Consider the following 13757-nt stretch of genomic DNA (forward strand, 5'->3'; position numbering starts at 1 on the left):
ACGATCCCAGCACCGCCTTTGCTTTCGCATCTTTGTCGAGGTGGCATCAATAACAGAATAGTGACGAACGCTACAGTAAACACAATGAGCACCAGCGAGCAAAACTTCCCGCGGGCTTGACCCGATTCTTGAACCGGGCTGGGCAAAAGTGGGCAAGAGACCTGGCTTGGGGAACAGAGATTTGGGTTTCCAGCGAACGAACTGTCATTGAAGGTGACAAACTGTGCACAACTAGGAACTCTTCCCGCTAAATTATTATAGGACAGGTCCAAGGTAAAGAGGCTTGTCAACTCGTACATTTCGTATGGTATATGGCCGGTTATGCTGTTATGAGAAAGATTAAGAATGCTTAGATCTTTCAACTTATCCATCTATTTTGGGATTTCCCCGGAGAGATTGTTTCGGCTGAAATCGCTGGAGGTGAGAGAAGTACAGCGAGATATCGAAGATGGGATCTCACCGCTAAGGTTGTTGGCGCTGATGTTGATCCTCGAGAGCAAGTGGAGATGAAAGATTTCCTCCGGAATCTCACCGGTAAAACTGTTCATTTCCAGGGACAAAGTTTGCAGGTTTTTGAGATTTCCGATGGCCGGAGGGATTGTTCCGGTGATTCTATTGTTGGAAAGCGCGAGAAATCCGAGGACGTTTGCTGAGATTTGTTGATATTATTTAATGAAACTAAAATTTCGAATTTATTATTTTACAGATAATTTTATTTTCTCTCTCTTCCTCTCACGATTATTAACCGCTGTTACAAACAAAAAAAATTTCTGTTCAGAGTTTTGCAATCTGCACACTACATCAGGCAGTATTGTATCCTGAGGATAAGATTGCTTTGATTCCCTTTTGCAAGACTTTTAATAGAAGTGGGAGGCAATGTTTATCTAAAAGATAGAGTCACAATCGCCTTACTGTCCAGATTTCATTTACTTCTCATTCTGTTTGTATTCTACGTTTATTTTTCCCTGCAATTCCCACATCTAGATTTCCAACAATTTTTAGATAAACAAACTGCATTCTTCAATGGCACTTCCAACAATGAATTCTGCTATTACTTCTCTGAACGTGATGCCACAAGATCTTTCCAAATTTGATCGTTTTGATGGCAACAACTACAAGCGCTAGAAGGAGAAAGTTGAATTTCTATTGACAACATTGAAGGTTCGTTATGTGCTCGACACACCCTATCCGAATGTCATGTCCCTACGGAAGGAGCAACTGATGAACAAATTGATGTGAAGTTCAAATGGGAGGAAGACAACTACACATGTAGGGGGAGTATCCTCTACACCCTCACTGATCCATTATTCGATATGTATGCACCAAAAAAGTTTGCAAGAGAGATCTCGGAGGCATTGGAGAACAAATACAAAACTGAGGATTCTGGCAACAAAAGCTATCTGGTAAGTAATTATTTTGATTTTAAAATGGTGGATAATAAGCCTATTTTGAATGAGGTTCATGAGATTCAACTTATTGTCCAACAATTATATTATGAGGGCATTCCAATTGATGAAAAACTTCAAGTGGGTGCTATTATTGCCAAATTGCCACCGACTTGGAAGGATTACCGTAAATCACTTAAGAGAAAAGGTGATGATCTGACTCTGGAAGGTCTTCAGAGACAACTTCGTATTGAAGAAGAGTCAAGGCTTCGAGACAAACTCGAAGAAAAGGCTGAAATGAGCAAATCTGCCCATGTTGTTGAAATAGACAACAAAAAGGGGAAAAAGCCCAAATATGAATTTGGTGGTCCTAGTAAAATAGGTCCAAAGAAAAAGGGCAATTTCAAGAAAAATGTGATTTGCCATTACTACAAGAAGCCTGGTCACTTCATCAAGAACTGCAGAGTTCTGAAAAAGAAGGAACAGTCCAACAATGTTGAAGAAAATCTTACTGCAGTAATTTCAGAAGTGAATATGGTAATCAATGATTCAAGTTGATGGGTCGATACTAGTGCAACTCGTCACATCTGTGGAGATAGAAATCTCTTCAAAAAATATGAGAAAGTTGGTGATGAGATTGAACTCTACCTGGGAAATTCAACTACCACCAAAGTAGTTGGAAAATGCATTGTTGTATTGAAATTTACTTCTGGCAAAATAGTTACTCTTATTGATGTATTTCACGCACCAAAGATTTGAAAGAATCTGGTTTCTGGAGGTCTTTTGTCCAAACATGGCTATAAACTTGTATTTGAGTCTGACAAATTTGTCTTGACCAAAAATGGCATGTTTGTGGGCAAAGGATTTGCTGTAAATTGAATGTTTAAACTCAATTTAATAAAGGAGAATGTTTCTGTTTATATTGTTGACTCTTATTCATTATGGCATGCTAGATTAGGACATGTAAATTATAATTCTGTGAATCGTATGGTTAAATTAGGATTGCTGCCTTCTAATTTGCATGATGATAGAGATAAAAGTGAAATATGTGTTAAAACAAAGTTAACTAGAAAATCGTTTTCAAGTGTTAATAGATCATCTTCGAATTTACTTGAATTAATACATTCTGATGTATGTGATTTGAGTGGTAAAATTACAAGAGGTGGTAAAAGATATTTTATTACTTTTATAGATGATTTGTCTAAATATACTTATCTCTATTTGATTAGAACAAAAGATGAAGCTTTAGATATGTTTAAAATTTATAAAGCTGAAGTTGAAAATACACTTGGATGCAAGATTAAATCATTAAGAAGTGATAGAGGTGGAGAATATTTTAATAATGACTTTGACAATTTCTGCGAAATTAATGGTATTATTCATGAGAGAACAGCACCTTATACACCACAACAAAATGGTGTAGCAGAAATAAAAAATAGAACACTCATGGATATGGTAAATGCAATGCTTAACCATTCTGGTTTGCCTGTAAATCTTTGGGGTGAAACTATTTTTTCTGCAATTCACATATTAAATAGAGTGCCTTCTAAAAGAAATAATATTTCCCCCTATGAGTTATGGTTTAAACATAAACCCAACATAAATTATTTTAAATTGTGGGGGTGCCTAGCTTATGTTAGGTTGCCTGATTTTAAAAGATCTAAATTAGGACCAAGAACTTCTAAATGTGTTTTTCTCAGTTATGCTTTTCATAGTAAATCTTATCGTTTTCTTGAATTTGATTCTAATGTAATTATTGAATCAAGAGATGCAGAATTTTTTGAATCCAATACAATTAAAAATTCTAATTTTTCTGAAGCAAGTACTTCTAATAATGAAAATATTTTTGAAAATATTGTTTCAGAAAATGAAGAGAATTTTGAAATTAGAAAATCCAAAAGAATTAGAAAAGAAAAGAGTTTTGGTCCTGATTTTTTGACATATTTTATAGAAGGCAACTCTCAAGTGATTGTGAATGAAGTTGGTGTGTGTTACAATATTGAAAATGAACCTTCTAACATTGAAGAAGCTATGAAATCTAGGGATGCCACATTTTGGAAGGAAGCTATTGATGATGAAATGGAGTCCATTATGTTTAATAACACATGGATTCTTGTAGATTTACCTTCCAGTTCTAAACCCATAGGATGTAAATGGATCTTTAAGAAAAAGTTGAAATCTGATGGATCCATTGACAAATTTAAGGCTAGATTAGTAGCCAAAGGGTTTAGACAATCAAAGGGCATTGATTATTTTGATACATATGCTCATGTGGCTAGGATTTCTTCAATAAGAACTTTGATATCTTTGGCTTCCATATATAACCTTGAAATCCATCAAATGGATGTGAAAACAGCATTCTTAAATGGTTACTTGGATGAAGAGGTATATATGGAACAACCAGAAGGGTTCATTATTCCAGGACAAGAAAACAAAGTTTGTAAATTAGTCAAGTCATTATATGGTTTAAAACAAGCTTCAAAACAATGGCATGAAAGATTTGATAACGTAGTTATTTCTAATGGTTTTTGTTTGAATGAAGCTGATAAATGCATTTATTTTAAAATGTTCGATAGTAATATTGTCATTATATGTTTGTATGTAGATGATATGCTAATTTTTAGTAATAGTATTTCTTGTATTAAAGATACAAAAGATTTTTTATCATCACATTTTGATATGAAAGATATGGGTATAGCAAACGCTATACTTGGTATTAAATTACACAAAATAGGAAATGCATATGCCATATCTCAAACTCATTATATTGATAAAGTTTTGAATAAATTTAGTCATTTGCATGACAAAATTTCTCGTGTTCCTTATAACTCAAGTTTAAAGCTTGGAATAAATAAAAATCGATGTGTATCACAACTAGAATATTCTAGTGTTATTGGAAGTCTGATGTATGCAATGCATTGCACACGTCCAGACATTGCATTTGCCGTCGGCAAATTGAGTAGATACACAAGTTGTCGAAGCATTGAATATTGGAAAGCAATTTCCATAGTGTTAGGTTATTTAAAAGGAACTAAATCATATGCTCTACACTATGGAGGATATCCTTCCGTAATTGAAGGGTATAGTGATGCTAATTGGAATTGTGTTGATGATGGATCTAAATCTACGAGTGGATGGGTTTTTACCCTTGGTGGTGCAGCTATCTCTTGGGAATCCAAGAAACAAACTTGTATAACTCACTCAACTATGGAGTCAAAGTTAGTTGCTTTAGGAGCTGCTGGAAGAGAGGCTGAATGGTTAAGAAATTTTTTAATTGACTTGCCTTTATGGCCAAGTCCCATGCCTCCAATTTCCTTGCATTGTGATAGCCAAGCTACATTATCAAGAGTATACAGTAAGTCCTACAATGGGAAGTCAAGACATAATACTGTGAGACAATTATTGGAAGAAGACATTATCACAGTAGACTATGTAAAATCGTGCACGAACTTAGCAGATCCTTTTACAAAAGGCCTAAGTAAGGATCTGATTCGTAAAACCTCATTTGAGATGGGTCTAAAACCAATTGAATAGATCACTGCAAGATGGCAATCCAACCTAGACTTTGGAAAACAAACTCTAGGTTCAATGGGAAAAACAAATCTTGATGGTGATGATGTTAGCACCAAATTAGACCATCTAGAAGAATAATTAATGTTTAGTGCGAGTCCTGTAATGAAAAGGAAAGGTTGAGTATAACTCTTAATGAGTTCGCATAAAAGGTGTTTTTTTAATCTACAGGAGCACCTAGAAGAACTCTACCTATGTGAGTGTAAAGTCAGGCCGCTTTTGTCGGGGCTTGGTAAGCCACCTAGAGCACTCATGAAGTTGGGATAACGCGTATGGCCATTAATGCGCGGCTGAAAAGAACTATAGAAATTTTAATATGTTGATATGTGTTAATTCTCCAGTTTTATCATTAAGTATGATAGTTCAAAGACATTGAGTCTACTATTACACTGAAAAAGCTTTGAGAATTATACACTAAGTGAAAGTTCAAACCCTAAAGGTACTTTCATTTATGTATCAACATTTTTTGAGTAACAGTCATTTTATTTTTATTATTTTTTTTCTTTCTTTTTCTTTAATTTTATTTTCTTGAAATAAGTGGGGGATTGTCGATATTATTTCATGAAACTAAAATTTCGAATTTATTATTTTATAGATAATTTTATTTTATCTCTCTTCCTCTCACGATTATTAACCGTTGTTACAAAAAAAAAAAATTCTGTTCTGGATAGTGTTCAGAGTTTTGCAATCTGCACATTACATCAGGCAGTATTATATCCTGAGGATAAGATTGCTTTGATTCCCTTTTGCAAGACTTCTACTAGAAGTGGGAGGCAATGTTTATCTAAAAGATAGAGTCACAATCGCCTTACTGTCCAGATTTCATTTACTTCTCATTCTGTTTGTATTCTACGTTTATTTTTCCCTGCAATTCCCACATCTAGATTTCCAACAAGATTTTGGAGGGAAGCTCGCCAGAGAAGTTGTTGTCGTTGACCTCGATCTATCCCACCAACGGCAAATTGAAAATCCTCGCCGGAATCGTCCCGTTGAGTAAGTTCTTGCTGATTCGGATTTTTGTTAACGACTTGCAGTCAGCGAGCTGCTCAGGAATTGGTCCGGTAAACAAGTTTTCCATCAAAATCAACGTAGACAACTTCCCTCCTTTACATAAATCTCGAGGAATCGGGCCGGTGAGTTGGTTCGTAGCAACGTCAAGTTCTTGGAGTTTTCCATTCCGGCCTAGGTTCACCGGAAGTTCGAAGGTGAAGTTGTTCTCCCATAACTGAAGCACTTTAAGATTCGGAATATAACATAATCAAAGAGAGAAGATAACACAAAAATATTTGTATATAATTATATTACATTATGTGAGCAAATGAGAAAAATATAAATTAATTTAAAAGGAAAATCCTACTATACGTTTCTTCTTTAACATCGACACAATTATTACCTTGTTTTAAAATTTCTTCTAGATTATCATAACAGATGCCTGCCCTTTTGTAGGCATATATCATAGAATCAAACGAAAAGAAAGTTGCTTTCCCAGTTATATATTCTCAACCGTGGGGACTCTCAAGAAGTTCACTTTGGACTTGGCTTTCAAATATTATCTTCTGCATTATTACAACAACGTACGTTTTTTTCTTTAAATAATCAATGACATAACAAACGTAAGAAGATGATTAATTGGACACAGCATATATAAAGTATTGTTCCTAAGTAGTTTGCATTGGGCATCTAGTGCGTGAGAACAAATTCATATTCTCACGAGTCACGGCAGTAGTAATTAGCTAGTGCCTAGTGGGGGCTTAGTTTAGAGTAAAATTTCATGTTCCTTATTCTTTTTACTTTTTTTTTTCTCCTTTAATTAATTTTCTTTCACCCCTTAGCCTCTCAACAGATGGCTGGATTAATGGTCAGAATATAACCCACGTACATTATTTGAGAATAAAGCCAGGGTTTCTTGAGATGCTATTTATAGATTGCAACTCCAATTAATAACCCATTACAAGAGGTTCCCTTAAGAGAAGCATGATTAAAATATACACTATCTTAATCCATAAATTTAGATTTATTGGTTTAGATCCAACAATGTAATGCTAATCACTAAAGTTAAGATTGTTTAGTTATACACACTCTCTCTCTCTTTTCATCTAAACAACACTAAAAAGAACTTCAAGAGGAGGGAATATCTAAATTTAGATATTCCCTCCTCCCCTTACATGGTAGCAGTGCTCGGCGTCTTCTCTGTAGGCTCCACCGGTCTCCGTTTTTTGCGGGTTGCTTTAAATCTAGTTTGTAGATCTAGATCTAGATTCAGATCTAATCTTTTCAAACTTAGATCTGATAGTTTTCTTTAGCCAAGGCATGTCTTCTGAAGGGATGTTTACGATGCCGTGCTTCTCCACTGCTGCTTGTAGGGGTTTTTGTTTTTGTTTTTGTTTGTTTGTTATTGTTGTTGTTGTTGTTTTTATTTTATGGTCCTAGCCGTTGGGCTGAGGACGTGAATAATGCTTATGGCTTTCGGGTCAAGAGGGGAATGGTTTGGGTGTGAGTATTTTGCTCATACCTGGAAAATGGCTTCTTGTGCTCCTTGAAGGAGTCTGCGTTAGCAGATCTGTTCTATAATATGAAGTTCGGGCTGAGATAACGGATGCTTGACGTCATAGATTGATTTTTCATTGTAAGATCTGTTATATTTTCGATTTTTTGACATGTAATCTTTTAGCTTCGGCTATGATTTTGCAGAACTATATGTTCTGTGATTGTAAGAGCTTTTATACTCCTAACCACTATTAATGAAATCAGATTGATTTTTAAAAAAAAAAAGAAAAAGAAAAAAAGATTGTTTGACTTGGAAATAAATGATCAAGGGTCAACTTAATTAAACGACCATAAAATTTGTATATTTTCCACTATTAGACAGTTATTATGTAGCTATGTGCCCATTACGAGGCCAAAAAATCACAAAATACTATCTAAGAGTATATATATCTCCAAAACTCCGAATAATCAAAAAATGTCATCTAGGGATATTATAATTAACACCAAAATTCTATATAAGAGGGTCGCAAACAATTCATTCTAATTTGCTCATGAGTCCATTTTCACAAGGGTGCACAAACTAAAAGTACACGTACATGCACTTCTAGTTCTTTATAGGTTCATTTATAATCAGTCTTTTATCCTCAGAATATATTATAAAGATGAAAAATGCTAAACAATATACAACTCTTCTACAAATTTTTTTTTTATCACGTGTTAATATATAATTGAAGGATATTAGAAAGAAAAAAAGTGTGACGTAACCAATTAAGTGAACTCCTTGAGCAAATAATTAAACTATGCTATAGGTGGAGGATACAGTAGTACTTCAAGCCCTCCAAAGAAGAAGACTATAATTATATGCATGTTTTTGAAAAAACAAACAATACGAAAAATATTTGCTCGGTATATAGTATATACAACTTTTATTATAATTTTCAGCTTTCTTGCAATTACATCTCAAAAGTTTAAAAATTTGTACTTTTAGGTATTTAAGTTAAAAAAATTTATAATGTCACTATCTCGTTAGGATGTTCCATTAAAGCCTAATTAAGGACGGGGAGAATCCCAAAAGAGGCATTTAAAAAAAAAATAAAAAATTACCATATGCTCTACGGTTGACCCATATGCTCTACTTCTAGCTAACACGTACAATTCATAAGTGTTAATTGTTAAGTCTTATATTAGGTAGTAATAACAAAATTGAGTAACAAATATATTATCCATATATATATATATATATATCAAAACTTGCAAATTTAATTTGAGTATTATATTAAGAAAATGTTAGGTGTTATTCTAGTGTTTTTTTGGTATCATCCTAACTGTGATGTGACCGTTAAAATTTGGTAATTTTAAAAGACACATCACAATTAATAAGACACCAGAAGAATATTAAAAGAATACCTAACATTTTCCATTATATTATTATCCATTACTATCTTATTATGACATTACAAAATAAAACATATTTGTCTCAATTCGATTGTCACGAAATTCTTACCCAGTAATGAGGCTACAACGGTCATCAATGAGTTATGACGTGGTCTTCCCGCTACACACGATCCCAGCTCCACCGCTTTTGCATTCGCGCCCATGTCTTTAGCAATTAGCATCGAGGTGGTACCAGTAATAGAGCAGTGACGAACGGTGCAATAGCCACAATGAGCACCGGAGAGAAAAACTTCCCCCTGGCTTGACCCGATTTTTGAACCGGACTGAGCAAAGGTGGGCAAGAGACCTGGCTTGGGGAACAGAGATTTGGGTTTCCAGCGAATGAACTGTGATGGAAAATGAGAAACTGTACACAACTTGGAACTTTTCCCGCTAAATTATTATAGGACAGGTCCAAGGTAAAGAGGCTTGTCAACCCGCACATTTCGTATGGTATATGGTCAGTGAGGCTGTTATGAGAAAGATTAAGAGTGCTGAGAATTCTCAACTTAGCGATCTCTTTTGGGATTTCCCCGGAGAGATTGTTTCGGCTGAAATCGATGGAGGAAAGAGAAGTACAGCGAGCTATCGAAGATGGGATCTCACCGCTAAGGTTGTTGGCGCTGATGTTAATGGTTGACAACTTCGGTAAATCGAAGCTTTCACTAGGGAGCTCACCCGAAAATCTATTCATTTCCAGGGACAAAGTTTGTAGGTTTTTGAGATTTCCAAGTGCCGGAGGGATTTTTCCGGTGATGCTATTGTTGTAAAGCGTGAGAATTTCAAGTGCGTCAGCTGAGATTTCGGATGGAAGCTCGCCGGAGAAGTTGTTGTCGTTGACCTCGATCATGTAAACCAAAGGCAAGTTAAGAATCCCAGCCGGGATCGTCCCGTTGAGTAAGTTCTTCCTGATTCGGATTTTCTTTAAGGACTTGCAGTCACCGAGCTGCTCAGGAATTGAGCCAGTAAACAAGTTTTCCATCAAAATCAACATAGACAACTTCCCTCCTTTACATAAATCTCGAGGAATCGGGCCGGTGAGTTGGTTCGTAGCAACGTCAAGATCTTGGAGTTTTCCATTCCGGCCTAGGTTCACCGGAAGTTCAAAGGTGAAGTTGTTCTCCCATAACTGAAGCACTTTAAGATTCGGAAGGTCTCCGATAAACGAAGGGATTGGACCGTGAAGGCTATTCTTAAACAGATGAATTAGGCTAATATTTGTTAGCCTTGAGAAACTTTCTGGGATTTCTCCAACGAGTTCGTTGATGGAAAGATCCAGCCCTCTCAAGTTGACCAAACCAGAAAGTTCAGGAGGTATATGACCTGTGAGGCGGTTGACTTGTAGAAACAACGTGTCCAAGTTCTTCAAAAGGCCGAGGCTCGTGGGAATCTCGCCGTGGAGGTTACAACTTGCCATGTCGAGGATTTGAAGCGAGCTGAGCGATCCCAGCTCCGGTGGAATACCCCCTTCGAAAGAGTTGTAGTACCCCAAGTACATTTTTTTGAGATTCTTTAACCGAGATAAACTAGCCGGAACTTTGCCCGTGAGTGCGTTTCCGTTCAAACCCAAGAACTCGAGGCTCTGAATCTCCGAGTAACTCTCCGGAATTGGACCCGAAAAGTAGTTCCCTCCGAGACAAAGGTGTCTCAGGTTTTTCAAGCTCACCAGCTCAGTCGTAAGAGGCCCAGAAAAGTTATTGTTGTACGTGTCGAGAACCTCGAGCTCTGTCATTCCAACAATGATTTCTCCGGGAAATTTGCCGTTGAAGAGGTTGTTAGAGATGTTGAAGACCTTGAGCGACGTGAGGTTTGCCATCTCCATCGGGAGTCTCCCCGTGAGATTGTCGCCGGAGATCGTTAGGTTCACCAGCCTGTCCAGTAACCCAATCTCCGGCGGCAGAAAACCGTAAAGAGGAGTATAAGACACGTTGAGAGAAACAACCCGTGAGTCGTCGTCACATGAAACTCCGGAGAAGGAGCAATGAGCCGTTGGAGACGAAGAGTCCTTCCAATCCTCTAGGCCCGAGCCTTTGGGCCCAGTCATGGCCGACTTGAGCTTCAACAGAACTTCAAGCTCATTACCGTACGCAGAAGAGCAAGCTGGAAAAATGAAGAAAATTAAATAGACCTGGAGGAGGATACAAATGCAAAAATTTCTCATGTTTTTTCTTTCTTTTTCTTGCTTAGGACGACTGAACATGCAGTGAACGCTGGTTTCGACCTGCTGGAATCGGGCTAACTGAGTTGAACGGAAAATAATATTGTCAAAGCCTTCTTTTTTTTTTGCAAAAGATAAAGTATAGTAAAAAAGGATAAAGTGAAAAGCAAAAAAGGCACCTTTAACAAAGAACAAAGGATTAAGCTTGAAGGTTTTTTTGGAACAAACTATTTTTTTCTTCTTTTTGAAGCTTGAAGAACAAACTATTTTGTGGTCAATAAAATGAATAGTCAATTGGCATATAGGCTCGGTCCTATTGATTTAGCAGTAGGTGGTTTTAAATGATTGTCATTGTTTCAATTAATTTAAAGGAGTTATTTTCATGATTATAATTTTTTTTTGGGTTATATTTAACCGTTCTAGCTTATATGCTCTTATTAAAATAACATCATGTATGTTGTAGTTTAAACAATGGTTAAGATTGAATCTTTCAAAATCTTTCATTATTTTTTATCTCCTATTAAAAGCTTTTCAAAGTAAGTCAATTTTGAGATTCAATCTTGACCGTTGCTTACATTATAACATACATACTGTTATTAAAATAACATGTAAATCAGATCCGTCGTTATAATGCATATGTAATTCTAAAAGTGTGGGAGTGGAAATTAACGGGTGAAATCTTCAGTTTTTATTGTGGGTGGTGGTAATTAATTTGGGCTTTTGCTTTTGCTTTTTTTTTTTTTTTTTCAATAAAATTTAAGAGTTACTCTCAACAGCTGGGAAGTGGGAATCGATTCGTCTTGTTTGTGGACCGTGTTTTGAAATTTCCTCAAAAGTGAGTGGCCTTCAGCAAAATTGAAGGCATAGAAAGTTGCTTTCCTAATTATTCCCAATTATGGGGACTCACCATGTTCACTTGCAGAATTTGCTTTAAAATATCTTCTAGAAGGTTACAAATCACATTTTTAATCTGCTTATGTCAACCCTTAAATTTTTTAATTTCTCCCCATGAATCGGGCAGGTTTTGTTGACGGGCTAGCCCTAACAAAGTTTTGTACTTAAGAGGACACGAACTTAAAACTTGATAGAAATGTAACAAAGATTAAGGCTCTCACCACTTGAGCCAACTCCTTAAATTAATTGGCACCGCCATATCAACACAATAGAATAATGATAGAATAAAAGTATGATTTCTAACATTATTCTTCGAGTAATTAATGTCATTAAAAATTGAGACATGCTATACATTTTCTTTTCGTTTTTCTCTCATTCTCTTAATTTTTAAAATTACTATTAGATTTGTAGAACTTAGATGAATCTCATATATATATATATATATATATATATATAGGCCATAGATCTAATAGTAATTTTAAAAATAAAAAAGATGAGAGAGGGCAGATGAGAAAAGCAATCATTTTAGTTAGAAATTGTCTAGAGACCTGTTTATGCAAGATAAGAAGGTAATTATGTGAATGCAGTAGTATGGCTAGAACTGCTTAAGTTTGGCAACAAAATATAGAGCATCTATTCCCTTTTTCACTACGCGAATCCACAAAGTGCGAATAAATTCATATTCTCACGGTCCATCGAACGTAGTTGGTTGGGCCTTTGTTCAGAGTACAAATTCCTAGTCCTTGTCTACTTTTCTTTATTAGCTTGTCTCCATATTTTACTAATTTTTAGATTGTCTTGTTAACACATTTCATCTTTGCTTTCTCTCACAGTCCTTGTCTTAAGCTAATGTATAATTGGGTCAATTTAGATATATAAATTACTTACTTACTTTTTTATTTTATTTTTGTCTCAATGTAAGACACAATATTCATAATAAATTTCCTCCTCACGTGTGAATTATTTCACATTAACCAAACTCTCAATCACAAGTAAATCATTTTTACAAATCTAAGAGTGTCATGTTTACTAGAGTTTGCATCAATTGTAAGCTAAGGAACACAACTTTGCTCCAAGAACTTTTCACACTCTATACCGGAGCCAAACTATACCAGTTAAAGACCAAGACGCTGGTTTAAGTGGAAGTTAATCATAACTTCACTCATTATTTGTTTTTTTTTTTTCTGTGTTAAAATATAATGTTCTTTTAGACCTTTATTCTCTCTCCGCACGTAACACCACTTAAAAGTTGGAATAACTTGATTCAATTTGAGCTTAGCATCGCAAAACTACTAGGTGGCAACTAATTGATAGTACTCATGAATTCTATCCTAGAATGTCTTGTCTTTTTTATGGACACCTTGAATTAATGGTAAAAAGGGAAAAATACCTTTTACCCTCTACCATAGATTTGTAATTTTAATCTCAATATTTAAAAAGTAATATAAGACCTTTTAAAATATTTGACAATGACATTTGACTCTTATAAAATATACTTTACTCTCTAAAGCATTTTTTGTTTACACTTCACCCCCCTGAATTGACACTTTATCCCTCAAAACCTAGTTATTTCGAGAGGGTAATGTGTAAACATAAAATATCTCAGGGATAAAGTGTACTTCATAGGGTTAAGTGTCAATGTCAGAAACTTTGAGGGGGTGAAGTATCACTGTTTAAACATTTGGGTTAAAATTGCAAATCCATGGATACTTGGGAAGGGTAAAAGGTATTTTTCCCATGGTAAAAATTGCCTCAAATGAAAAAAATAACTGAAATTTTCTTACAATCTTGAAATCTTTACCGCTAATTTTTGCACAAAAAATGTTGGA

The 13757-nt window shown here is 35.4% G+C and overlaps 1 protein-coding gene across 1 annotated transcript; it reads right to left on the reverse strand.

The window, feature by feature from the left end:
* Positions 1-8919: 8919 nt before the first annotated feature.
* On the reverse strand, positions 8920-11037 carry LOC132191057 (uncharacterized). The gene has a single exon (XM_059606076.2). It carries the CDS (start codon positions 11035-11037, stop codon positions 9052-9054), a length of 1986 nt encoding a protein of 661 aa, XP_059462059.2. The 3' UTR covers positions 8920-9051.
* Between the last annotated feature and the right edge of the window lie 2720 nt (positions 11038-13757).

The sequence above is a fragment of the Corylus avellana genome, chromosome 9 (genome assembly GCF_965113065.1).
Source record: "Corylus avellana chromosome 9, dhCorAvel1.hap1.2, whole genome shotgun sequence".
NCBI lineage: Eukaryota > Viridiplantae > Streptophyta > Magnoliopsida > Fagales > Betulaceae > Corylus > Corylus avellana.